This window comes from Pezoporus occidentalis, unplaced genomic scaffold, assembly GCF_034315485.1.
Source record: "Pezoporus occidentalis ecotype Australia unplaced genomic scaffold, CSIRO_AGI_Poc_V1 ctg46, whole genome shotgun sequence".
Lineage (NCBI taxonomy): Eukaryota > Metazoa > Chordata > Aves > Psittaciformes > Psittacidae > Pezoporus > Pezoporus occidentalis.
The window spans coordinates 6,276,165-6,303,812 of NW_026915791.1; the positions used below are offsets into that span (position 1 = coordinate 6,276,165).

General features: G+C 41.0%; 1 protein-coding gene across 12 annotated transcripts in view; it reads right to left on the reverse strand.

Annotated features, from left to right (window-relative positions):
- Nucleotides 1–2,679: 2,679 nt before the first annotated feature.
- Nucleotides 2,680–27,648, reverse strand: part of PHF21A (PHD finger protein 21A) — a 131,358-nt gene continuing 106,389 nt past the window's right edge. For 5 of the 12 annotated variants that reach the window (XM_062635823.1, XM_062635818.1, XM_062635820.1 and 2 more), the window contains exons 7-18: nucleotides 26,981–27,235; nucleotides 25,143–25,229; nucleotides 22,630–22,926; nucleotides 19,851–19,949; nucleotides 18,991–19,042; nucleotides 18,167–18,246; nucleotides 17,611–17,671; nucleotides 15,051–15,214; nucleotides 8,223–8,378; nucleotides 6,583–6,658; nucleotides 6,145–6,248; nucleotides 2,680–4,285 (exon numbers count right to left, since the gene is read on the reverse strand). In XM_062635823.1, coding sequence (XP_062491807.1) covers nucleotides 4,031–4,285; nucleotides 6,145–6,248; nucleotides 6,583–6,658; nucleotides 8,223–8,378; nucleotides 15,051–15,214; nucleotides 17,611–17,671; nucleotides 18,167–18,246; nucleotides 18,991–19,042; nucleotides 19,851–19,949; nucleotides 22,630–22,926; nucleotides 25,143–25,229; nucleotides 26,981–27,235 — 1,686 coding nt within the window. In that variant the 3' untranslated portion in view covers nucleotides 2,680–4,030. Of the gene's footprint in view, nucleotides 4,286–6,144; nucleotides 6,249–6,582; nucleotides 6,659–8,222; nucleotides 8,379–15,050; nucleotides 15,215–15,290; nucleotides 15,314–17,610; nucleotides 17,672–18,166; nucleotides 18,247–18,990; nucleotides 19,043–19,850; nucleotides 19,950–22,629; nucleotides 22,927–25,142; nucleotides 25,230–26,980; nucleotides 27,236–27,648 lie in introns of all 12 variants that reach the window. The other 7 variants (XM_062635822.1, XM_062635824.1, XM_062635825.1 and 4 more) reach the window with 4 other exon arrangements.

Consider the following 27,648-nt stretch of genomic DNA (forward strand, 5'->3'; position numbering starts at 1 on the left):
TTTAATCCATATCCCCACCGGCACACACTTGCTGCAACAAAGCCCTTGTTTTGCTCAAGCAAACCATCAGTTCATCCTGCTAACATGGTAACTCCTGGCTAATGATGTCCTCCCAGAATCACCCTTGCTGCTCACCCTACCTGCCAATCAGTCAGCCCTAGAAGCATTGCCTTTGCTGGGCTTTGTGCAGCACTAAAACCACTGTTGGCCCCATGCAAAGGTCATGAGCTTACTAATGATAACACTAATTCTTCTCGCCAGGTCCCACGCTCCCTTTCCCACTCTGACCACAAGACACCTTTCCAGCTGGTTAAAGAAGAGATTGCAAGGAGAAGGGAAGATACCGCTTCTGCAATCCTTGCTCCATTTCTGAGCGAGGCAGCAGGGTGACTTCTTAAAGCCCTTAGCACTGGGCTCAGAGCCAAGACCGGCTCCAACACGAGCTTCCTCTGTGGTCTCATCTCCTCCTTTATAACAGAGACTTAAAAGCTACTTATTTCCCACCAATGACAGGCAATGACATAAGAATTAGTTAATATCTTGATGGTGACTTGGAAATGCAAAACACCACAGGTTTTATTACAAACTCACTCTGTATCAGGTATTACAGGAGCAAGAAAACAAACCGATGCAAACCCAGGAGACAAACTTGAGCTTTAAGCTGTCAAAGAGTTTAGATTTCTCCCTTGATTGGAACCTCTTACAACTGCCAGAAAACTCACATTTTCTTCTGTATTTAGCAAATGCCAATTCCCCTTCCACCCCATTGCTGCTAATTGGGCAGAGATAACCCCAAATCACTCCTGGCTATGTGGCAGCACCATTGCCAGTGGCAATGCTGGGAATGCTCCTTGCCTACTGACTGATACAGCTGCAGAGCCAGGAGGAAAAGCATCCAAACAGCCAGAGAGAGGCAGAACTAGCTAGTAGCATCAAAAAGCCTAAGTTAAAATCATTTCTCTGCCTGGCAATGATTAACTAAAGGCAACCTTTAACAGTCTGGAACACAAATGCTGTAACAAAAGGGACATAAACGTCTATACTTATCTATCTACTCTGATGCTGGAGACAAGCAGATGCCCCAGAAAAGCAGTAATTCCTGTTTCAACATCTCCTGGCTGGTTAACTGCACTCACATTTACATACAAATTTTGCTTCTATCCCTTCTTGAATTGGCAAATAAAACCAAAGGACTTTCCAGTCTCAGGCATAGCTGCTACCCCCAAATAGTGCAAGTGCTTCCAAGTGAGTTCAGAAGCTAACACCAGAAACAAGAACAGGAGAACCATCAAGACAGTGCACCTATCCCTACTGTCTCTTACCAGGAACATACTCGATGCTTCAGAAGATGGTGCTAAGAGTTACCCAAGTGGCCAACTACAGAGAACAACAACCTGGCCAAACAGGCAGTTTCTCCAGGCCATTAAGTCTCTGCGTTTCTACAGAAAGAAGGCTCAAATTCAGTTTGGCTTTTCTCTCCATGCCTTGAAATGCTCAGTCCTTTGTTTCAATGCTATGGGTTGCTGGCCCAGTGCTGCCTGCCCTATAGGAATGCCCCCCACTGGTGACTAAGTTGATGCAAGGCCATTTTTAGTTTGATCAGTTTTGACATCACCTGCCTGTCTCCCTGCCACTCGAGCTAACTTTGCCTTCCAGCCCTGCCAGCTCCAGAACTCAAACATCAAAAGACAGAGTCAAGGTTATCACAGGCTCAGCTAAAAACTGCACCTAAGAGTCACTTTCCCAACTACAGACAAATGTGAGAACTCGGGATATCAGTTCTGAGCTCAGGGCTGAAAATAGCGCACACTCCTACAGGAGGAGTAACAGTCCTTAAGGAGCAGAAGGGCATCCTAAAGGAGAGCGAAGAAAACAGCTCCAAGGATTCCACAGAAGCACACTTGGCTGTGGCAGCAAAGGCACTCTCTCAGGCTATGTAGTGTCTGGAGTATTCACTCCCTCTTGCTCAGAAATGCATCCTTGAAATCCAGGCTTTTCTATCTTCCACTAGGAACAGCCCTGCCTCGCCACCCAGTGCATGCTCTCAAGGGCACTACACCAGGGACTCACGTTGTGTCTGTAGTGGCTCAACTCTGCTCCTACTGGAAGTAAAGGGAATTTTCCCAGTCCTTCCAGTGGAAACAGGGTTTGCCCAAGTGTTTACACGCAGTAGTGACATGAGGCAGCTCTGGGACACAGCCCTAAGCGACCAGAACCTGCACTCTAAACTGAGACAGAGCCCATAATAGCAGGAAGCAAAAGGCAAGCTCTGCTATCCAGAGTGAAAAGATCGTACATAAGAGATGAGCTTAAACAACAGGATGTGACAGAAGGTGATTTCAGTCCAACCAACTCGCTGTCTCTCATTCTCAAGCTCTGATCAGTCCATACCACAGAACTATAAAAGCCTTACCCGAGCACACTGCCAAATGCTCTTCTCTGGGTTACAAACACAGGAAAGAATGGGGGAGAAATGGCAACAGCAGAGACAAGCCTGGCAGATCCTCCAGGTGGGGCGAGATCCAGCATAGCAGGATCGGATCCTCTTTAGAGTTTAGCCAGTGGCACGGATGGTATATAAGCTATGGAAACTGTCCCATTGGATTTTAAAACACAAACACAGCAGAATGTCATCATAAAGAAGCAAAGTCTGTGTTAAAAAATTCTAAGGACACAGCATTTTCTCCAGTTCTGACACCTTTTTAATAGAAATCACTTGTTTAGGAAACAAATAGCACTTTTGTATGTTTTTTTCTTTTTTTACAATGTTTCTTACCTTGATCTCATTTGAAGTAACACTAGGAAGACCTCAATAGCTTTTATTTTCCTTTTTAATTTAAAAAAGTTGTTTGTTTTTTTTTTCCCCCAGATACAAAGATTTTGCCCTTGCATAAAAAAACAGTGCCCAAAACGATGACACAAGGACTCACAAAGACTCACTGTATCTCACTGACACTATTACTTCTAATCTATACCATGCAAGGTCCCATCTACCTCTTTTATTAGACTGTCAGCCTGAAAAACAGCTTTTCTATTCCTTATTTAGTTCTTGTTACCAAAAGAAGAGAAAGGAAGTGAAAGAAAAGGACATTTCTCTGTTCAGTTCACACATCTGGGTCATGTGCTACTTTGTTCAGGATACCTTTGTTGTTTATAAATATAGAAAAGGGTTGGAATCTCATTTTCAAGTAATCGATGCACATTTTCTCTTGGGACACCTCCATCCAATGCTGACCCTGGATCCTGGCCCTCTTGTTTTCCCATTCCCAACATAGGCCTTCTGGATGAGTGTGAGGACCCAAACCAATTCTGCAAAGCATGTCTTGTTGTTTAATGTGAAGAATTAGGATTAACCCAAAACTGTTGGGACAGTAGATCCTCAGCCTGTGCATGTGCTGGTTACTCAGTGAAAAGTCCATCTCCTTTCCTTTTGTATATCTCCTGTCTAAACAATAGTAAATACTGCTTATTTGATAGACTTGTCCCTTCTGGGCACTGGGATTTGATAATTTATATTTCTGGTATTTTTTGGTTTAATAGTACTGAGAGTTTAGAAACAGGAAAAGCCCACAGGCTCTTTGGATTTGTTTTTGTTTTCCCCTAGCTAAACAAACTGTTCTGCAAATAAGGATTTGAAACCTGCTCTCCTCCCTCATCCCTGCTCCTCACCCCGAACAAAAATAAAACGAACCTATAGTGGCTGTGGAGGCTGCTGCAGGCACACACTGGTGTAAAATATAGAGAGAGTAAATATATTATTTCACTTGGCATGGTGCTGGCAAAGAACCCCCAGCTGGCACTATTCATGTAACATGATCCAAACTTTGCATGTACACACAGAATAAGAAGGATCAATTGGCAAACTCCGGTGCCGCCTGGCACAAGCATCTTCACGCTCTCTCTGGAACCAAAGAACTAAAGAATTCTGCACTTTCCAGAAGAAATCCAGTTTTGCTTTACTAGAGTTTTCGTTATTTTGCTCTTCCTCCTCGCCGCCACCTCCCTTGGCTCCTTCTTTAACTTCACTGTGTTATTTAGTCTCATCGCCCTTGTTACAGTTCACCATGCAGCTCTGGGAAGGGGAGGGGGCTAAGGTGGAGGTGGCAGCATTAGTATTGTTAGTGGAGTCCATGCCGTTGGAGATGGCTACTGAATTGACCTCAGAGTTTATGGGTTTTGAAAGGTCGATGCCTTGGATGAGGCGGATCAGCTGTTTTACCTTGTCCAAGGAGCTGTGCATCTCCTTTTGTTTTGCAAGGATGGTATTCTTCATTTCCATGCATTTCTGCAGTGAGACAGAAAAGTGGTAATAAGTTCAAGCTTACAAATAAAAGAAGGCAAAAGAAGGAATATGAGATTCAAAGATTTAAATCTTAAGCACAAAGAAAAGGCTGCAGCTACAATTCCACTTTCCCAGGCTAGAAGAAAAAGAATCTCAGGGCTGTGTTCACAAGAGAATTTGTATTTGCAAGCTGGTCTCACCTGGTATGGCCCCCTTTCATCCCAAGGTGTTCTGCAAATGAACACAGACAGCTCCATCCTTTTGTGTTCCTTCTGAAGGGAAACTTCCAATTATATGTTCTTACTATTTTTTCTATTAGTATTGCGTTGCTGAAATTTCTTTAGCTCAGATCTGCAAACTCAGGCATCCTCCTGCAGCTGACTGCTGACAGTGTGTGTACATCCTGCTAATGGATACAGCCTTTGCTTTCACATACATTTTAGGAGGAACATCACTTCCTCCTCTCAATAAATAAAGGGGCACTTGAAAAGAAAAACAAGCCCTTCCTCACTTGAAAACCTTATTTTGTGGCCACTTCTTTCTTTTAGAAGGGGTAGTAACCTAGCTAGCTCTTCAGGGAAGAGTCAGGGTAAGATAAAAAAGTTCACAAATGATGTTTCAAGGGTGAAAATCTGCTTGCATCTTGATTTTAAAACTCTCAGAAAGGAGGAGATGGTGTCTGTAACATGCAGGTTCTTACATAAAGATTGCAACCTTCCTGCATTTTTTAAACCTCTTCATGCTGATCTCCAGACCCTGTTGGTTTCAGCTTTACTATTTTCACCCACAGCTCATAGCTTCATAAAAATACCACAAAATGTAGAGCTAATGTGTCTTTTTGGACAGTTCCAATGAAAGTATAAAGAATAAATCGATCATACAAAATAAACCACTCTCCTTATCTACTGTTAATCCCTTGTGTTAAGGGCTTCCATCTGCCTGGGAACATCCCTGAGGAACAGTGTTGGTGCTCCAGGGCTGCTCAGCTTATGCCCAGCCACTGCTAACCAGAAGGTGACAGTCTCCAGAACTTCTACCCAGCACCTCTCACCACTTTTTTGCTCACAATCATTTTATTTGTATCCTCAGCATTTACGGGTCTATGAACATGGGACACTTTTGTTCTAACAGGCAAAGACAGACCAGAAAGCGCATCTGTATTTAAAAAGTCTGTACTCATGTATCCAGCCTTACAGATGTTGCCACATGAGAGACTGAAATGAACCGCTCCAACTTTACACTGGCAACTCAAGAGCCTGATTTACATATTAAGGTGAGAAGAGAGAGCAGTTTAAGACGTATACTCCAACTACTGTGATAAACCAAGGTGGAAACTACAACTTCTGGTTCAAATATGACATTATCTAATTAATATTATGCAGAGGCATGTACAGTGTCCAGCTGCTTACTGCCAAGGAAACACGGCAAGAGCCTGAAAGTCAGTCATGAGGAAATGGTCACTTCTGTATTAGCCAAGGTCTAGAAAGCACACCAAGACTGTAAATCTTATTACACACAGAAGCCCAACCATTGTTATTGAAGGAAGCCACTGGAGAATTTGACTTAATCTACTGCCCACAAATCATAGTGCTCTGGGCCATGTTTGTCACCTCCTGATATTTATAGGGCACTGTATGTACAATATATGGTCAGCATGGATCAGGTGTAAGTGACTCAGTATAAGTGTATGTGTCTGTATTTCATTCCTGCTCCCTGTCTTAAAAAGCAAAGGAAAGTGCTCACTCAATTCTCAGTAAATCCTGTGGAAGAAAGGTCTAGTACATGGAGTCACTCTACAGTTTTCCCTCTGCATTCTGGCACCAGAACTCAGGTGCAGGATTATTTGGGAGGGCAATACTCACCGTTATAGAATTGCTGAGCTGTTTGACCTTCTGCTCTAGTTGTTCTCTTTCCTGTTTTAAATCTGAACTCCATTTAAGTAGTTTCTGTTTTTCCTCTTCTTTTGCTGCAAAATGGAATATTAACCGGAGTATTTAAAATGTTCCTGTTACAATAGTGGGTAGAGGGTCTAAACTGCTTCATGTAAAGAGAGTAACTGTGTTTAAAGTCAATTCAATAATTTTTGTACTGAATCACCCCCCAAATTCCACCTACATACACAAACATCATTTGCTAAGAAGGCTTAACAAATATTTAGACTGCTATTTTCACTTTACTAGTGATTCAGGTTCTTTCCCTTTAATTTCCTTTTGTAAAGAAAGCACCATTTTACCCCATTCCTGACATAACATCTTCCATTATTAAAAGTGAAACAAAAGTGTTGTTCTCCATTTTCCTACCTGCTTTATATGCAATATATGAATGAACAATTGCTAAAGTTCCTGGCCATGGGATTGCTTCTTCCTTCTTTAGCATCTGAAAGAAAAGTGTTTAGAGATTTAGCTGGTACCTCCAAGAAAGCAAAAAGGAGAAAGATGGAAAGACTGAGGATTTTCTTTTATGGCTATCATTAGCCTCAGCCCCGTTGACATGAAGCTTCACAGACCTGTTCTGAGATTTAACAGAGGGAATTATTCACAACTGTATTGTGGCTGCCACAAAGCAGGCCTGTTTCTTACAAATGTCAGCATTTTCTCAAATTCCCTCCATAGCCACAGATAAAGTCTGCTAATGAAACTGAACAACTTAAAAGAGGGATGAAAAGATAACGTATCTGAACCCAAACCTGCCAGCAGACATAAACATTATTTCATGGTTCAGACAAATTGCTGATCTTAGGTGTTCTGGGACAAAAGTTTTCATGGTAGAGAACAGTCTCCACACCATACATTCTAACATCACGCTTCCTGGCTAGTAAAACACAAAACCTTCCTAACTTCTCTTCTTATCTGAATCATCTTAATAGAGTTGTCAAACTCTCTGTAAGGGGAAGCATCATCCTAACAAGCTTTATATTGAAAGGAAGGACACATATTTTTAATGACTGAATCAGAAGATAGAGGACTTGGTCACTTTACAGTGAAATTACTCAGATTTCCCCCACTAATTTTGTGTGAACCTATCACAGAAATATAAAGATGAGGGACAGATAAGGTGAGAGTGGGCAAGAGCAGGAGCGGGGAAGTGGTAACACTCCCTCCTCTCTTGTAACTACTGACCAAGTCACTTGAGTTTTGCATTTTCATGCTGCTGAACAGCAGGTCAGGCTGTTTTCTTACACTACCATCTGGCTAACTGAAGATCACGTGGGTGATGAAGCAATATGCTCTATTAGACAGAACACTAACAGCTTCAGGCTGATGATTATCAGCAATCCTTTGCAGCTTCTGCAGCTCCACTTAAGGGTTGGGAATACAATAGTTTACTTCTTTGTCATGTAATTTCAATGCATAAACAGAATGTGAAGATATAATCTGTTCGCTTCAGCTGTATACTTTCAGAGAGGGAGCTGGAAGGAAGAACCCCCAAACTGTTCACATATCCTCATTATACTGATGCCGGATGATATTATCAAAGACATCACTGAAGACAACCTCTCTGATGTTTGAGTTATATGAGCAAACAGGGGCTTATATTTGCTCTATCTACTGAGGTAGGATAGTGCAAATGTTTTATTTATTTGTCCAGAAGAATATACTAATAACTTTTGAAGAAACGAGCTTCAGATGAACAGCAAGAATTCTACGGGTCATAAAGAACCTTTCCCAAAAGCCTGCATGCTTTAGGCCAGAAAAAACACATGGGCAACACATAAAGACCCCACATGTGAGAGCAAGACCTAAGAGTTTTGTATCTGCATGCATTCCAATAGAGGTAATTTGATGAAATTCATATAAGCCTTATTACAGATCAAACTGATTTGCTCAGTGTCAGACTGCCCTGATCTAGGAAAGCCAAGGGATTTCTTTATTTTCTTTAACATCCCAAAATATTTGGAGTGCATTGTATACAACTCTCCCATTTGTCTGTCAAATAATACCTGGTCTTGACATTTGGGACAGATCCACATGCCCTTGGGAATGGTTTTCAGAGGTGGGTCCAGACAGTCCAGGTGATAAACACGTGAACATGTGTCACACATCAGCAACTGCCCGCTTTTTCTGCAAACACTGCAGAAATCCTCATGGATATCGCCCTGTGAAATTGAGGAGAAGGGATGTGGGGGAGAGAAAGAGAGAGAAAGCAAAAAATGAACTTTCACCTTTGACATCTACATCCCAGCTGAATGCAAAGTTTACAGCACAAACTGTTTCTAAGGGGATTCCAAATGGTCAAGCCCTTTCTAGGCTGTGGAACAGAAAAACCAGGCAGGATGTCGGAAACGCTGACATCTGTGCTCCCAAACACTCCCCCTGTCCTCCCAAGGCAAAATGTTACAGCAAACACTTATTACTACAGCTTCTCCTAACAGCTGCTACCCTGTAGCTTTTCTTCTTTAAGATTCCCTCTTTACCCTGCCTTTTTTCTTTGCCTAAAGTGATGAGCTACCCACTTTCTTAACCCTTCTCATTTCTGGATGTAAGCCCAACTCCACTTCAGGAATGCTGATGAGGCTGTCTCTTGCCAGTAATAATATGTAAGAAACCCCAACTGAGTGACTTAAAAGAACACTGTCAGATATTTAGGTCACCTTTAAAAAACTGGAAGGAAAAGGTGTTGTGCTTGTAAATGAAAGAGCAGCATGAATTATGCTCTGAGACAATTCTTTTTACTTCACTTAGGTACCTCAAGTCGCACCAAAAGAGGTGTGACTTGAAATTTTCTCATTCTCTATATAGAGTGGTTTATTTCATCACTAACAGAGGCTGAGAGCCAGGATGAAGGAACACCAAGAGAGGTTTTCTAAAGGGGTTTTTGAAAGGAAGAACTGAAAACATTACTGGCAGTGCCTCTTAAAAAAAAATGGATTTTGTTACTACTGCATCACTATCAGAGACAGTTTTTTATACAGCCATTAACTTCCCAGAAAGGCAAGTCTGTTTTTTGTCACTTTTTCTTCTCTCTCTCCTCCTGTTACTCCCACCTCATGCTTGGAGCAGTGGTGGTGTTTCTGTTTGGTTTTTGGATATTGGAACACAGAGGCGTGAAAGAAAGAGCTCAGCATCCACACAGGAGGAGAGGGGCACCTCAGCCCTCTCCTCTCCCTGCCTGTGGGCTGTCCTGGCAACCTGACATATTTGAGGCCCCACCTGGTCACTGACTTTGGTTCAAGTTTCACACACACACTGGATCTGCAAGATCATGATCTTAACACATGCAAATCAAACTGTGTATATATAGAATCACACAACCACAGAATAGTTTGGGCTGAAGGGACCTTAAATCTCATCCAGTTTCAATCCCCTGCCATGGGCAGGGACACCTTCCACTAGAGCAGCTTGCTCCAAGCCCCATCCAACCTTGAACACTGCCAGGGATGGGGCAGCCATAGCTTCTATACTCCCCCTGTATGAAATATCAACGTGTGCAAGGCTGCATTTTGCCCTGTATAATCTTTCCATGTATGTGAATAAGTTTTATCAATTTGGAGGGATAGCAGATTTGGCTGTGCACTTACACATTAAGATGCCAGGCAAGAAAAATGACACTAATCTCTACTATGGATAAAATATTAAACATATTAGAAGAATGACACACAAGCAATCTGCTCAGGTTTCTTCCTCCCAGCTCTATTGCTGATGAGGCCTTTCTTCAAAGGGAAGGCTATTCTTCTCTTAATTCCCAAGGTTAGCACTGATGTCATGTTTTGTAAAGGATTAATCTTCAGTGAATTTTCAGTGCCATGTTTTGGTTCCCTAACTCCCACGGATCACTGAGAACTGGGTTATGGTATTACTTCATCCTCTAACACCATGGAGTTCCTCATTGCTAAATGAAGAATTAAATAAGCGACACTTCATGCCTCTTCTGAAGTAATCTGTTTAACCAGGCTGGGAAGAACTGCTTTTCCTCTATCATGCATTCTGTGAGTATAAGGAAAAGGTGGCAGCAGGAGATGTTGTATAAGCTAAAACAAAATCCTCTGTAACCTAAGGACAAAATTAAGAGGAAAATTCTCACATTTTAGTAGAAAATCCTTGTTCTAGAGAATGAGATGTGTTAAGGTGGTTTGGTTGCACACACTACACAATGGAACTTGATGAGTGGCTCAGGTGCAAAACTATTGGTGTGTTGAAAACCAAACCTGTTTTGTCTAATACCCTGCAGAAGAGACTGACACAAGTGACACCTGCAGTTGCTTCTTGAGCGAATACATTCACAAATTTAGACCTGGAACCTCCTAAATTCAGCTGAATGCTGCAAAGCCTGAAGTGACACAGCTGGTCAGCATGCAGTGCGGCTGAATGTGCTGAGATGACCATAAAATCCACAGTCCTATTGGTAATGCAAAATTCAGGGCATTTCCTCAGAATTAGTAACTGGCCTCACTAAAATCCCAGCCACTGTTTTGATTCCGAAGAAATGTCCCTGGTTTTATGGGCAGTTAATAAATATATGCATAAAGGGGAGCTGGATTTGATGTCATGACATGCACCCCACTAATCCCCATGGCAGAGGGGTTGGAACTGGATGATCCTTAGGTCCTTTCCATCCCTAACCATTCTACGATTCTCTGAATCGCAGGTTCTGGACCAGCTCTGTGAAGTTAAAGCAGCCAACTTAGGCTAGAGCAGAGCTCACTGAAGCGGCTCTATCACATGCCACAGGCTGAAGAGCAATTTCAGAACAGAGACTGCAAAAGGTGATTTAACGTCACGTTTTGCTCTACTTCCTCTGCACCAACAGACCAGGAAAATAAATGATAGCTTTTTGGACAGCTAACAGTTTTCTTCACTTTTATAAATGTCTAAAACAGCAGGGTCTGGCTTTAGGCAGTAGAACTGAGTAATACAGTATCAAATCAGAAGTATATGTAGGTTTTGTGCTTGAATATGTAATATCTATACTTACAGAATCATAGTATCATTGAACAGTTTGGTCTGGAAAGGACCTTAAGATCACCTAGTTACAAGCCCCTGCCATGGGCAGGGATGTCATGTCACCCAAGGCTCTGTCCAACCTGGCCTTGAACACTGCCAGGGATGGAGCATACTTGTATGTACATTTCACTGGAACAACATGGGAAAACTAAATACTCTGCATCAGGAATTGTTCATGACCATATAACTAGAGATGATCACAGTGTATGATATAAATGAATTATGAGTAGCAATAATAATTCTGGTTTTTCCTAACTCTGCAATAATGACTTTACAATCTGAATGTTCTCCAAAGTTCCTCTCAATTAAAACATTGTTTTGATAGAAAAAGTTTACTAATAAAAGGCATTCTGCGACCACAGACGAACCATCACTGGAATAGAGATCTCTGCTACTATTGTGTGAGGGACAATCACACACAACCAAGTGGTTCACAGGAAATTGCCAGATGGAGAAAAGAAAGAAAAAGAGCCGTGTGTGTGTGTGTGTGTGTGTGTGTGTGAAAAGAAGTCCTGGTCATTACTTCCCAGGTTTTATTCCCACTTTCTACCCCTCCATCCTTATCACCAACCCAATCTCAAGTTCCTGTTTCATTCTCCCTTCAAAATTCAGCCCTGTCATTCAGAGACTGACAATTCAGGAGAAAGGCAGGAAGTCTGTACTGAGCCACGGTGCCAAGTGCTTGCCCTGAGTTGTAATTTTCATAGGCTGCTAAAGACAAAAGATTACTCAAGAGCTAAACATCAAATGTCCATTCAAAAGCCTCTATGAATTAGATCTTCTTAGCAAATTAATGCAAAAAGACTTAAAGATGGACAAGCTGCAGTTTTCTTTTATATCTGAGGAACAGCTCAACTGTTTTAACTGAGACTTCTGAAATAGCCAACTTAGACATGCACTTGTCATGTTTTCATTTTAAGTCTCCAGAAGCTGGAGGCTGTAACTACAGAAATTGTCTGTCCCATCAAGAATAAATAGATCTTTCTATATTCACATCATCTGCTAACAGTGTACAGCCTCTTCAACATGACATGGACTGTCCTCACCACTGAAAGAAACAATCCTGCCATCTCTATATGCCCAGACACTCATTTGTGCCCCTGCATGAGGCTGGCACAAGAACCTGTGTGTCTATAAAATTAACTGTATTAGGGCATAATCTTGGCTAAGACTAACAATTTTTAGCTATGCCAGTTCCCTTATGCAGATTACAATGTGGCCTCAGATAGATCTGTGCTGGAACACAGAAGACACTTAGGGGCTAAGAAAAGACTGCTGGTGACAGTCAGGACAGCTCTTCTCAGTGACTGCACCAGTCATAAACTGTGGCATGAGCATTTCAGTGTATTCTGTATTCTATATCTAATTAAGCTGCAAGATCATTAAATGCCAAGACCCAATTCTGCCTTTTGCCTTCACCTCCAGCACAACTCATATTGTTGGTGTTTAAATATACAGTCCTTTCCCAGCATTACAGAGCACTTTTCCAGCCAAGGATGCTAAAGGTTTTTACAAGTACTGCTAAGTTCTCAAAACACAGATGGGAAAAGGAGGAACCATGCCAAATGTGTAAGTGAGGGAAGCCAAATCACAAAACAGGGATGTGAATGCACAAGCTTGTACAGCAACTTTATGACAGCATATTAACAGAAAACTACCTTCTAGCTCATAATGGCAATGGGAAACCACTTCTCTCTTTATGATTAGTAAGTAAAAATTGGAACGTGTAATGACAGAAGATCTCATATTTACTCCCTTTCCAATATTTTTGCTCTTTCTGCAGGTTCAAATTTTAATAATCTATTTTTAATAAAAAAAAACAATTAATGAGCACTTTGAGCTATATTTTCTACTTTTACATGTATTTTATATGGAATTCAATCTCAAATATTTCTGAAAAGTCTACCAAATTAGGCCAACTGATAGAAAATATGCACTGAATGTGACTTTGGGATAAAACTCTTTCTAAGCGTTAAACCCACAAGAATGGCAGTGCTGTTGCATCTTTCTAAGAAAAACTACATGACTTGTCTGTAAACATGTCAGAGATTTACACATGATTCTAAAGGGGAAAGAGTGCTACTGTGTTATATTAGAATATCCTCAGGTAAGAGGGAATGTTAATTACCTGCTATTTAATCTTCCATTGTCTCCTTTAAAAGACTTCTTAATGACTATTATAGCAAACCAGAGCCTAGGCCTAAGTACTATCCAAATTCAGGGCATTCAGAACTAGATTTGAATGCTACAGAAATTCACTACCCTTGATGTATCTTGCTGCTATCAAGCATGGCAGAAAACAGGGCAACACCTCATTATAGTGTTTTGACTGTTTGCACACAGTGGGGAAAGACTCCCAAGTCAGAGATGGAGAAGACCCCCACCACATCATCCAGTCCTTTTCTTGGGGCCTATGTAACAAATGTGCTCTCCAGCATGTCTGCTAGCTGTTTGTACTGCTTACTCTCATCTCCAGAGTTGGAGCTCCCGCACCTTCTCCCTGAGGGGCTGTTCCATAGTCTCATTCATTTGACTGTCAGGAAAGGGTTTTTACAGTCAAGTGCTATTCTGCTCTCAAAAATGACTATATAAAAGAGAAGCTTTTAATTTCACATACATATTCCCTGGGTATCAGAACTGCATCTATTTATTTCAGTGACTCAGATACACTTGTACAATTTCTATTCCTGTTACCTCTGCAAAACAAATACAGCTCAAAAGAAGCTGGCTTTTATTCCCTATTGCATGTGGCCAGCAGAGCTGGTGTCTCAGTCTGTGTATTTACAGTGGTGCAAGTGCATAGATAAAAATAGAGAGATTAGCCCACCTCTTTCTTAAAGCCCATTTCAAATGGTTTGGCCTCAATTATATGGAATAATATGTTTAAAAAAGGGGGGGGGATATGACTCTGACTCAGATTGCAGAAGGAGTTTGGAGCACTGGTATGAATAAATACACAATCACCATTTTATTTTTAAACTGTGCCCACAAGCACCTTACTGGAAGTACACAACTCCAGAGGATTTGTGTGCAATGAATCCTTTCACCCATACTCAAGTCACAATACACTTTCAGACAAATAGTGTCTGTCCCTCCTTTATGTCATTTTGGACCTACACAGTGACTCAGTCCAATTCTTCCCACACAACTTTATCCTCTAAAGTTTATGACCTTTAATCTTTTTCATCATGTTTTTGCAAGAAACAGAAACAATGAAATAACCAGACAGTTCTCAGAGACTTCAAAAATGTGCTTTGAGTAACAAATCTTAACTTTGAATTAACTTAAGGACACTCACTTCCTTATGAATTGTAATGATAAGACCAGACTGCACTCCAGACAGATTTTGTGATCCAACCACAGGGGTGATGTATTTAGCTACACCAGCACACCAGAACTGCCAAATCAGTGCTGCTCCTGGCTGCTGTGCATGACCCAAGCAGTTTCCCTCCTTCTCTCATTACAGAAACATCACAACTTTTGTTATGAGGGTCTGTAAGCAATACTTTTCATTTTCCCCTTCCCCCTTTTTCATGGATGACAGATTCGATTCAGTTTGACAAGATCTCACACAGTGCACAAAGGAACTGAACTCATCTAGATTGCCTGGTGTTTCCCAGTGTTTCAATCCACTGAAGGATTATAAATACAGGACAAGAACATAGGTGCAGGAGCAGAAGGGGAAGGTGTTAAAAGAACGCTGGATGGTTTCACTACGCTGAATCAGGACAAATGCTGAGTGAGCCCAAAGAAACAAAATCTGTGACCATTTTCCTTGTGGCTGTTTCTACTTTGTAAAAGTAACCCCCTTCCCAAGAGTTACTTACGTCTGTGGAGCTGGGGCTAGGCAGGGACACAGGCTGAACAGCTGCGGGAAAGGTAAATGTGGTCTCTGTCTTTTCATTTTCGGGGGAGTCAGGATAACTGGACAGAGGGGATGTGGGGGTCAAAGCCCCGAACCCCAGCACCGTGTTGTATTTAGGTGGACGACCTACACATTAACAACAGGGAACACACAAAAAAAGAAAAAAAGAAAAAAAAAAGAAAGGAAAAATGATCTTACATACCTTTGGCCAGTGGTCCTCATTGGCTAGCGTGAAAAAGGAAATGATGTAGCACAGAGAGGAAGTTAATATAAAGGTTACAAGGGGAAGGACAGAAGCAAAGATTTAAACATTTCTTTTTTAGAAATCTTTTAAGTAGATTTTGCAAGGAAAGAACACTTAAAAGATGTATTTCAGAAGGAAACAGAAATAAACTCTGTAGAGGGTCAAAGAATCACTGCCACGAAAGCAGCGTGGGGACACTTGCCACTCTTAGAAATGAGGCTATTCAGTTTTTAGGGGAAACATGTTGGCATCAAAGCTAGAGAGAAGCTACAATACCTACTACTAAATCCCTTCTACTGCTACCCCACACTTCCCTATCTTTCTAGTGCCAGCATAAATCTACACAAAGGTTAAGTCCTTTATCAGAGGCCAGCACTCACCAACCCTCTCCTTTTCCTCTCCTTTTTTTAAAGCCACTCACCCACAGCACTTTCTACCCTACTGTATATTTTCTTAAATTAGTCTCCTGTTGTCTGACCTGTAACTACCACCAGCTGTAACCTACAACTTGGCTTCTACTGTAACCCCCCCCAGATTATCTCTCTTTCTCAGACTTTCTCAGTTGAAGTATGTTTGATCATGCACAACTCCTATGCAGTCCTTTAGACGAGCAGAAGTGCAAAATGTGTCTATAACCACTTTCATAAAACTATGTCTGCAAAGCAGCACAGCAAAAACCCCCAGTACGTAACCATCGATTCTGCTCCCTTCTCCAGGGTAATTTATGGATATGTAAACATAAAGGAGTTAGAATCTAGAAATAATTCCCCAGACTTATGTTTACAGATTGTCAGTCTATACCTATTAACATGCTAGACCTTGCATTTAAGGTCTGGATATGTTCCAGAACTAAGTATGTCCTTGGAAATGGATTTCTGATAGTGATGCCCATGGATGAAATTTCTGACATGCTCAGCACCACCTAGAATTAAACTAAAGCTCTCAAGGGCACATGCTTGCATAAGCTTTTCACTTCATATATTGCTATCCCAAATCACAAAACAAATGTATACACCCAAATCTTTTGTCAACTGAAAACGTGTGCTACTAATTTGGTGCTGATGCAAGGTACAGGCTCACAACAGGGTGTGAGGAAAAAAAGAAAGTATAATAGCAGTCAGTATGCAAAAACAGGCTAAGAGAGCATCAAGTACAAAAGCATGCAATTGTTTTCATTGATATAGTAATTGTTCACAATGATTTATAAAACAGAATTAAGAAATCATCACTAGAAGAAGGAACATTTACTTATCCACAGAGTAAATGCAAACCCCTCTCAAATCTACCTCACATCATTTTAAAAAATACATTTAATGTTATTAGGGGATGGCAGTAGAGACTGGTGTCCTTTATTTAAAAACAGCAGAGCTGCAGAAGTGTCAGATTTGCCACATTGCCTGCTGGACTGAACAGGCGTATCAAGCAGAGCGTATGTCAAATGAATATTTGACCTTGCAGCCAAATCCCAAAGATAATGGAAGTGGTCAGTGTCAGGTAGGACTGTGGGGTTTTTAATCTGATTGATTACTCTTTTTTACGCAGCAAATTCATGAGTAGAGAGGTATCATGAGTCTTTCAGGAGTGCAGAAAATCATCAATACCAGGGACAGACTGTCATATATGTGCGGCTGATGCCATGCACAAAAAATGGTACGCTCTCTCCTCTGCTGTTCTGACTCATCTCTTTGACCATAATCTAAGTCCTAAAATTTCACGTGTTCTACAGAAGGATTTCTACTGAATAATAGTGCACACCTATATGAAAGGTCATCTCTCATTTTAGGACAAGTGGCACTCTGGTTACAGAAAAGTGCTCAGTATAAGCACAACAGCCTTTCTTGATCAAAATACATTCTTTTGAAGGACCCCTCTCTACTCCCAGTAGGGAACAAGTCTTTTGTCACACTAAGTTTCCTCTCCACAGACACTTTTTCCATAACCACCTTCTTCTTGACAGTAACAATACAATCTAGTTATTAACAAGAGGATCTTGACAGCGGCTTTATACCACTAAATGATGTTCAAACATCTTACCTTTCACTTTGCTCTGTTGTTTTGGTTTTTTGGGTTGGGTTTTTTTGAGAGAGAGAAACTGAAATGAAACCTTGAGCTGTCAAAGAAAACCAGCTATGCTAATCCCTAGAAGCCATGATTTTTGTCTACCAAAAAAGTACTAGAGGGTCCTTCTTTGTTTTGCTCTTCAAACCAACAAGAGCACTGCAAACATAAGATGGAAGAAGAGGCATACAACAGGGAGACAGGTCTAAGTATACCTCACCTCTTTTACGTGTCCCAGGATGCATTGTGCTGTTCAGGTACGTGACTGCACTCTTCTTGCGCTGCAGGGAAGAATATGGCAATTTATGTTGGCTACCATTTTTAGGCAACAACTCTATGCAACAGAGGAATTGAGGAACAGCACAGTAGTACTAGGTGAGATTACTGGCTCTTCTGTTTTCTGAAGCGCAGTTTCAGAAAGGCTAGGTTTTTTACACTGCTTCTGACATCTGGATTGCTTCAGGCTTATACACAAGCTGACCTAATGGTAAAAGTAACACACACTACCATTTAACAGCAGCTTTACATAGGAGAAGGCAGGAAAAGAATATCCCAGTGTATCTACTAATGTAAAATCTGAAGGTTATATCATTGCAATGGCCTTCTGAATTACAAATGATATTTATATATTGCCTGTCTAGTTAGAACTGAGATAGCTTAGGAGGTAGTGCCCTGGTTTCGGCTGGGACAGAGTTAATTTTCTTCCCAGCAACTTGGCAAAAAGACACACAAACTCAGAATGAAAATATCAGCTTCCCCCAGCAAAAAATTAATACCTCAGGCTCAAAGACTGCTCCACTGTACACTGGATTTGCTGTTGTTCTTCTTTTCCTCTCTTGTCGCTTACTTTGGATTTCTTGTAAAACAAAGCATTCAGGTTAGAAAACAATGGGTCTCTGAAATTATATGAAGTCCTTAGAGTTCAGTTTGCATGTGAGGAGAGCTGTGAAGGTTTCTACAGAACACATGCTGAATATAGGTAACTTTGGTGTACTTCTAATTTCTAAAGGTTTGAAAACTAAGAGTTTATCAGGAATACAGATACAGTGCTCAACAAACTAATGAAATAATTGCCATCTTCTTGCCAACCATGACTAAGACATTTTTAACTCATGGTCAGTGTAATTGTGATTTAAAAATCAAAAGCCTCTGGCAACACTGTTGAAGCTTAAGAATAAATGCAGTACAGAAACATGCAAGCCATTGAAATGTTAGGCTGTACTTTACTGTATAGGATTAAGGAGTTCAAATTCTAAACCAAATTATAATCTATTAACTCATTCAGTACAGATTTACAGTCCCATGAAATCATCCCTGGGGTAACTTTGCAGCTGCAGGGGTTTCCCAGAAAGCAATGGGATTGTCACAAATCTCTTTCCTTCCACTGGAGGATACACCACTTTCTTTACAACCACTGGTCTCCACTGCATAAGTAACTGCTTTGTTTCAATGTAATAAGAGGAATAAAAAGTTATGCCCAACAAACTAAGTTAGACTCAGACTACAGATATCTGGAATGTGCTATATATATTGCAGTTAATCCAATTCAGAATGACCAGGAAACAGGGAGTTCAAGAACCAATTTAAGACATTTTCCTACCTTCCAGATGGTCATGAGTAACTAGTCCCAGAGACACCATGAAGGCAAGTTTCTGTGAGGGGGTAGAGAAAAAGATCATGACAAGTCCAACCATTAGGGTAAGGTATGTCACTTAGCCCCTTTAAATTCAGTTGACAGGTATCTAAACAGCAATAATGTAATTAGGAATACTTTGTTTCTATAAATCACTGATTATTCAGATGTCAAACTGCTTTACAAAGGATAGGAAATTGTCCTGTTTTATAGATGGGAACTTAGGCTGAGACACAGGCAAATGCCAACAGGGCATGATCAACAAGCTGGCAGAGCTGGGAACAAGAAATCTGGTCCTTTACTTAATGCTCACACAGTAGTCTGCTGGAATCCATCTACAAAACCAAATGCAGTAGAGCACTTAGTTTAGTCCATTCCAAAGCTTTGAATGCTGGAAAGGCTTTAAGAAATAGCCATTCTGGCCACTCTTTCCCCCCTGAAAACAACCAGACCTAAACTAGAATAAAACCCAGGCAGAACATGAACATACATGACTCTTTCCATCTTGCTCACCAAAACAAAAGCATTTTATAAAGCAAAATAAATGCAGCATTAAAAACAACTCCAGAAGTCTAAAATCTCAAGGAATGGAAATCAACACTGTAAACTACACCTCCTGGTTGAAGGAAGAATGCCAGATGCATTCCAAGACCGAAAATTACATGTATTTATATTTCTTATTCTGTAGCCTTATCAATTACTGCTGTCCAACAGGAATGTATGGAATGTTAAAGTTAAGGAGTCTTGAGGGAACAGAGGGGGAAAAATATTCTCTGAAGGACAGAGTGTTTCCTTTATAAAAGAAAGCTCTGGGTGTGTTCTGATACCTGTGGGTTTTCTTCTCGTTTTGGCTTCGGTGCAGCAGGTGGAGTAACTGTACGACTTTCTGTTTGCTTCTCTTCTGCTTCCACATGTGGTTTAATAGTCTGAAAAGGAAGTGTTTCATTCAGTGATAAGGATGACTACTTTGACTAATAAAGAAAAACAAATACTTTTGCAGATAGAGAAGAAAACCAGGTTAAAGGCGGTGGTGTACTAACAAAGACTCAACTGAAGAATCTGACATGAGAGGAACGTTAAATAAGGTGTTTTCTTTTAACACAGGATGAAACACCCTTCTCTAAACTCATGCAGCCACACAAGCAATAGAAGTAACCTTAAGAGTTAACTCCATTACTATACAGTATGGGAAATCTTATCAAACACTTCAAGAGAAATCACCCCATGGAAGACCCCCAGGTAGAAACCATTCTGCACGGCACAAGCAATTTCTAGTTCTCACTCCTCAGTCTTCATATTTCAGAGTTATGAATGGCTTCAAACCTTGCTGACTCCTACGATCTCAGATGTTTCTAAAGCTTTTTTCTTTTCTGAAGTCTGCAACGGTATCACCAACCCTGCATGACAATCAACCCGCAGCCCACGGCACAGCTGCTGAGGCTGCAAGCTGAGTGAGGTAAGCTACAAACTTTTCTCCTTTATGATAAGGAGAAAATATACAGAAAAACTGATGTATTATTAAGCCACCACCATTCGTCATTATGTTCTTCAACAGCTGAATTGCCAGTAATTATTTGAAGAGCAAATGAATATTGCTGACATCAAAAGGAATAGGCATCAAAAGTACAGTATTGTAGAAGTACAACTTTAGATCACACTAAAAGGGCACACATTGCTGAGTGACTTGTGGAACAGCGCGGGGGTATGCAAGAACCTACTCAGGAGAATTCATAAGCAGAACTGAGCACGAGCATTTCTTTCATGCCCATGCTTATCAGTCTCCATAGGTGACTTCAAAAGCAGAAGGCTAACTTTAAGGCACATTAGTCTATGAAAGAGTTATAACTGAAATATACACTATTATTATTTATCTAAATTACACAAATATTATATGTTATAATGTGTTATATAGTACACAATATTACAGTATTACTAACAGGCCAGGTTGGATGGGGCTTTGAGCAACCTGGTCTAATGGAAGGCGTCCCTGCCCATGGCAGGGGTTGGAGCTGGATGAGCTTTAAGGTCCCTTCTAACACAAACCAATCTATGATTCATTCTATGATTTTACACCTTAACATGCTTGTGAGGTGGGCTGATGCCAACCTCATGAAGTTTAACCATGACAAGTGCAAGATCCTACACCTGGGTCGGAGCAATCCCAGGCACAGCTACAGGTTGGGCAGAGAAGAGATTCAGAGCAGCCCTGTGGAGAAGGACTTGGGGGTGTTGGTTGATGAGAAAATGAACATGGGCCGGCTTCAGTGTGCACTTGCAGCCCAGAAAGCCAACTGTATCCTGGGCTGCATCAAAAGGAGCGTGACCAGCAGGTCAAAGGAGGTGATCCTGCCCCTCTACTCTGCTCTTGTGAGACCTCACTTGGAGCATTGTGCACAGTTCTGGTGTCCTCAACATAAAAAGGACATGGAACTGTTGGAGCAAGTTTAGAGGAGGCCACGAGGATGATCAGGGGACTGGAGCACCTCCCGTATGAAGACAGGCTGAGGAAGTTGGGGCTGTTCAGCCTGGAGAAGAGAAGGCTGCGTGGAGACCCCATAGCAGCCTTCCAGTATCTGAAAGGGGCCTATAGGGATGCTGGAGAGGGACTCTTCATTAGGGACTGTAGTGACAGGACAAGGGGTAACGGGTTAAAACTTAAACAGGGGAAATTTAGACTGGATATAAGAAGGAAATTCTTTCCTGTTAGGGTGCTGAGGCACTGAAATGGGTTGCCCAGGGAGGTTGTGAATGCTCCATCCCTGGCAGTGTTCAAGACCAGGTTGGACGAGGCCTTGGGTGATATGATTTAGTGTAAGATGTCCCTGCCCATGGCAGGGGGGTTGCAACTGGATGATCTTAAGGTCCTTTCCAACCCTAACTATTCTGTGATTCTATGATATTATACATGAAAGAGTTAAAAGTGAAACAGAAGACTGCTTTACTTGAACTGAATGGCAAGGACTGTCAGTTGCAATCCACACTAGCTTAAGTAATGTCTTATTTTTAAAAAGTCTTTCCTGGAGAGAGACTTTAGAACTAAACATCTAGAATTCTCTACTTCTAAGGGTCTCCTTTCCACTCAATCAGTACAATTTAGTCACAGGGAACTATCAGTCTTCAGAAGCTGAGTGAGGCTATTTTGCCTCCAATCACAAGACTACAAGATCAAGGAAGGAGTTACTATTGCATTAAATACCTCTACAGTTCTGTGTAATTTTTGCCTTTCACGCAGCCACCCTTTGATAAAACAGAAACACAGAAAATATTGTTCCAGTGTTTCCTAAGGGCTTGATAGAACATGGTGTTCAGTTTGCACTTGGTCTCCAAGATATCAGTGCAGCCCTGCAATGTAGCTTGCTTATCAACTACTGACGTTAAGACAGTAGGGGGAGCGTAAAAACACTGAAGCATGAGAAAAAGATTCCAATGGCCCGTATTAAAGAAAATGGTAACTTCTACCCCAAGAACTGCAGGACATTCCATAATTTGCACTGTTGTTGGAACATGAATATCTCCACTACATGGTTGTTAATCCTCTCCAAACCAGCACAGTAAAGTAATAAAGCAAAAAGTATGCTTCATTAGTGCATGCTTTCTGATCTGTACCTGTTTTTCAACGTTTGGTTTGCTGATCTGTACAGTCTGAGGTCCAGCAAGCCTGGTACCCGGTGCTGCTATCACGATGCTGGTGAGCTGTGCCATAGGGAAGGTTTTGGCTATGGTTGCTGTCTGCCCGTTAACTACACGTACAGGATGTATTGAGTTCTGAGAGTTGGGTAACGAGGTGGGTGTGAACTTTGTTGTCAGCATCACAGGTCTCTGAATAAGCTGGGGAGCTGCAAGCATTGGAGGAGGTGCTGGGGCAATAGGAATGTTATTCTGGGCAACTGGTTTAGGTCGAACCTACAAAAAAAGAGATTAAAAAGAGAGATTTTAATATATCATTATTCCAGGTTAACTTTTTTACTAATTCTTTTAATTCAGCCTGTATTTATAGAATGTTACTTTATTTTTTTACAGAATGTAATTTTTAGCGTAGTGTCCTAAGCATATTATGAGAAGGAAAAGCCACATTTTCAAACCTACTTGCATAAACCCATCTGCATATGGAGTCACTGTCCCTGAAATGGTATCTGGATGCATAGACACTTATATTGCATGTTCATTGCCCTGTGCCTGTTGTTGTTGCCCTACCTGTATCTAAATCTACATATTGGTTCTGCAAGCCAAAACATTCATGTCATATTTACAGGCAAAACTGAGGCTTTCCTGTTCAAAGTGTGTTTCAGGGCTTTCTACTGAGCCTCCAAGAAATCATGAACAGTTGATTGTGCCCTGAAAGAAATAGTAATTTTTTTCAGCAAATACCTGTTACCTTTGTCAACTCTATACATTATTTAGACACCTGCACAACCAATCTTGCTAAGCAACAAAATTGTCAAGATTATACGTTAATCCATCATGGAAAGTGCTAAGAGCTACAGGTAAATGCAGTCATTGCTCTTTTCTTCTTTCAGAAGAAAGAAAAGAGCCACAAGAATCTTCCAATACTCCACCACTAATACTTCCTTATTTCTTACCCATTGTTACGTTTGTACTTATCACATCATTACAGAGAACAGAAGTAGAATACATTACTCTGAAAAGAAAGTCTTTTTCCTCATTTGATTCCTGTTGTCCTATCCACCTTTAATACTCCATAATGCATTTTATCATGGGAAACTAGGTCACATTTCAACAGCTCTTACCACCCCCAAATCTTCATCAGATACCAGCCTGTATTTTCCTTTTTCCTTTTGTAAAAGATTTAGACTTTTATTCACAGCACCACATTATTTCTTCTCAGTAGTTCCTCCCTATGTTTTTTTCAATGAAGAAGCAATCCATGTCTTTCCCAAACCATGAAAAACAAGTAAACCGCAAGTTTCACTGCTCAGCTGCAAACAGAAGTCACTCTCTGTTGCAACACAGAAATATTTGGGAACAATCTAGAGACATCTTCTTTTTCCTTCTTTGCTCATTAGCTGAAAGCAACAATTACAGCAATTTAAGGCCTTGGGTGATGCTTTGATTTTGACACCAGTTCTGAGAGTTCATTTTGTTTGGTGTAAACAGGATCATATGTGATCATCATACACAAATTTCATAATCACAGACTCATGGAGGTTGGGAGGCAGCTCAGGAGGTCTTCAATTTGACCTCTTGCTCAGATCAGGGCCAACACTAAATGCAGACCAGGTTTTGGTGAGGGTTTTGTCCAGACAGCTCTTATAAACTCCAAAGATGGAGCTTCCACAAAGGCTCTGGGAAGCCTCTTAAACTCCTGATTGTCATCAAAGAGAGAAATTTTTCCTTATCCATGTCTAAACCTTTTCTGTTCCAGTTTATGATCACTGTGTATAATTCTACCAAGCACGTATGTCTCCATCTTCTTGTTAATTCCCTTGCTGATACTGGAAATAAGGCTGCCCCCAAAATCTCCTTTCCAAACTGAACAAGCCTAGATCCTTCAGACTTCCCTTTGCAGGTTTTATATTCCAGTTGTGTCCCCATCCCCTGTGTCCCTGCCAGCTATTTTAGAGGCTTCCCTTCCCCGGATTCATTCATATTTTTCAACTAGGGGGTCCAAAATTACATGCTGCGTATCAGAGCCAGGTTTATGATGGCTGAGGACAGGTAGATAATCTGTTCCCTTAACCTAATGGTTGTGGTCCTGTTGGTACAGCTCAGTATGCTTCTAGGCTTCATTGTTGCCAGGGCACACCTCTCGCTTGGCTACTGTCAACAAAGACATTTGAAGGAGTACTGCTCCCCAGCCAGCCAGTCTATGCAGGGGGTTAGTCCATTCCAGATGCAAGACTGCCCTTTCCCATGCTGAAACTCAAGAGATTCCTGCTGGCCCATTCCTCTGCCCTGTCTAGAGGCCTCTGAATGTCAGCACTGCTCTCAAGAGTACTGTCTGGAACCTCAAATGTGGCATCATCTGCAAACCTGTTGAGGATGAATTGCCTCCTTCACTGGGTCACCAAGAAACACTAACAGAAATCATATTCATAGAATGCATCTCCCATCTATGCTGTAATTGAATTCCTTCTCTTGCTTATTCTCTTGACACTCACTTGTGGAAGAAAATTTGGACGAGGAGTAAGTCTGGGAGGAGGGATGAACTGCGGCACTTTTATGGGCTGAGGCGTAGCCTGAACCTGCTAGAAGAACATAAGAGAGTTCAGAAAGCAAAATAGCTTTGAAGTTGTTCATCAAAATCATTATCCTGAATGCATTTTCAGACCTCATGTCCCTGCTTTTTCACTCTGTGAACAATTTTTCATAGTAACAGGTTACTCATTAGAAATATATCAGAGACAGCTAAATTTACTTAAACCTTGCTTCACAAATTGCAGGTATCTTCCCTTGTAGTTCAACTGTACTAGCTACTGTGCTCTGTGACCTATAACCATTTCATCTGAATACAATGAAAAATCCTATTTGTTTTAATAGTTAAAAAATGGCTTTAGAACAGATGGAAAATCATAGCAGACTTTGATGTCCAGCTATACGAACCACTCTCCTTTTATACTGAACAGCATACAGAAGAATGAAAGAGCGTCTCATGCAAACAGAAAAGATCTGGAAGTTCCAACTCTTTTAGCAATGTTATCCACACTATGAAGGGCTCTAAACACACAACTTGAAAGTCTCAGAATTAGGCCATTTATATGAAACACTAAGATCTGACTTTAAGGCATCCCTTAAAATCAGTACTAGACTACCTAAGCACTTCCCTGTCTCACCAAAATCAGCTGGATGGAGCTGCCACACGATTAACCACTGAATAGCATTATTAGGTATACCCTAAATTGAGTAGCTGGTGAGATTCTCTGAAATTGATGCCCTGTTAGTTTCCATCCTTCTGTACTTCTATCTACACAGGTAAGATTGCAATTTACTTCAAAAGGTCTTGTACTGAATAATGCTTGCTAAAATATGATGAAATCTGCTACAGAAACATAAATCATGGACTGTTATTAAATAAGATTCACCTCCCCAAACCTATGTTATTCAGCAAAGAAATGAAGCACAGACACAAAGGACAGATGAGAGTGGTGCAAGGGATGACATGGGAAAAGAGAACAGTAAAAAAAACTCCACTCAGTCTCTTCTATTCTGATTGCAAACATCTGCCTCACTAGGAAGCAAAATTCCTTCCATATGTATTATTAAACTCTATTTTTTAATAAAGATAGTTTGGATTTATGTTTAGTGAAACCTTAGCCTTTACTCCAGAAGTAAAATCTCCCTGTCACGATGCTATACAATGTCTGGTTTCCAGACCAAGAAGCCTATATAACCCAATCCTAAAACATTGCTTCTTTTATTTCTAGGTGGCTAACTATTCTGCAAAAGGGTGTGCAGTGTAATCAAAGCACTTTCCAAAATATATGCTTAAAGAAGAGGATCTGTATATATGTATGGAAAAATGGTGAGTGAAGACATGGTAGTGGGCAGAGTTAAGAGATGTGTTTAACATCAGGGACTTTATCACGCAAGGGAATGAGAGAGATTGCCTCAAAAAAATCTAAGATGAAAACCCCAACTGATCAAATGAAGAAAGTCTGACTTTTCCTTTACCAAAGAAAAGGGTAGGAATTCCACATAGATTAGGTAGGGGTGAAACAATCATTATTTCCCCAGGCCTAACAATTACTATCAGGGGAAACTTTACACAGGGGTGAAGATAGCACTGATGTAATTCTATAAAGCAAAATAGTCATAACAACCCATGTAGATAGTAAATACTTTTCTCTTAGACTATCGTATTAACAATGACAACTGGTGAAGACTCACAACGTGTCCCTGCTATCCTCCTTTCGTGCAAAAACCTGCCTGGTTTTTCCCAATAGCCCTCTTGTAAACCAAACCCACACATCGCTGCAGGGCAAACACACAAAACGCTTACCAAAGTTACTGTGTTTTTTGCCACTATTTGGACTGCCTCAGCTCCTGGCCCAGTGACCTTATTTGTTGTCTGGAGGTTGACTGGTGCATTCTGCGCATCAGTGCTGAGGACTGCTTTCTGATTGTTGTTGATAGCAGTAACCATGGCAATGGTAGGTCTCTGACCCACAACAGAGGCAGGCATGGTCCCAGTTGCTGCTTTCAAGACGAGAGGTAGTGTCTTAGTGGTGATCATAGAAGCTGTAGTTACAGTTTTCTAAGGAAAACAGAAAATACACTGTAAGAGACAGAGACACTTCGTATCAGACAGGACGTGGGTTGGTTAGTCAGAAACAATAGACAGTAAGAGAAAGAAAAGGCAGCACTGAGTCTATCTACCTGCTGTTCAGACAAGCACATTATCTTCTGCTTCTGAAAATGAATAGCTAAAAAGGATTCTTATTTGAGGCACCTGTTGGGTCTATTTTAATCATCTGCAGCATTGCAGATGGATTCAAAGCAAATTCCCAAGAAAGCTGTAACTAAGCATTAGTAGTGGCATATGCAGTTTTGGGTCTTTTAGTTTCATATTACTACCAAACATATACTGTCAATATCAAATGTGTAAGTTGGAGGTTTATGAAATGTATCAGCAAACTGGCTTCTCACCAATCGAACCTCAAATTTTCA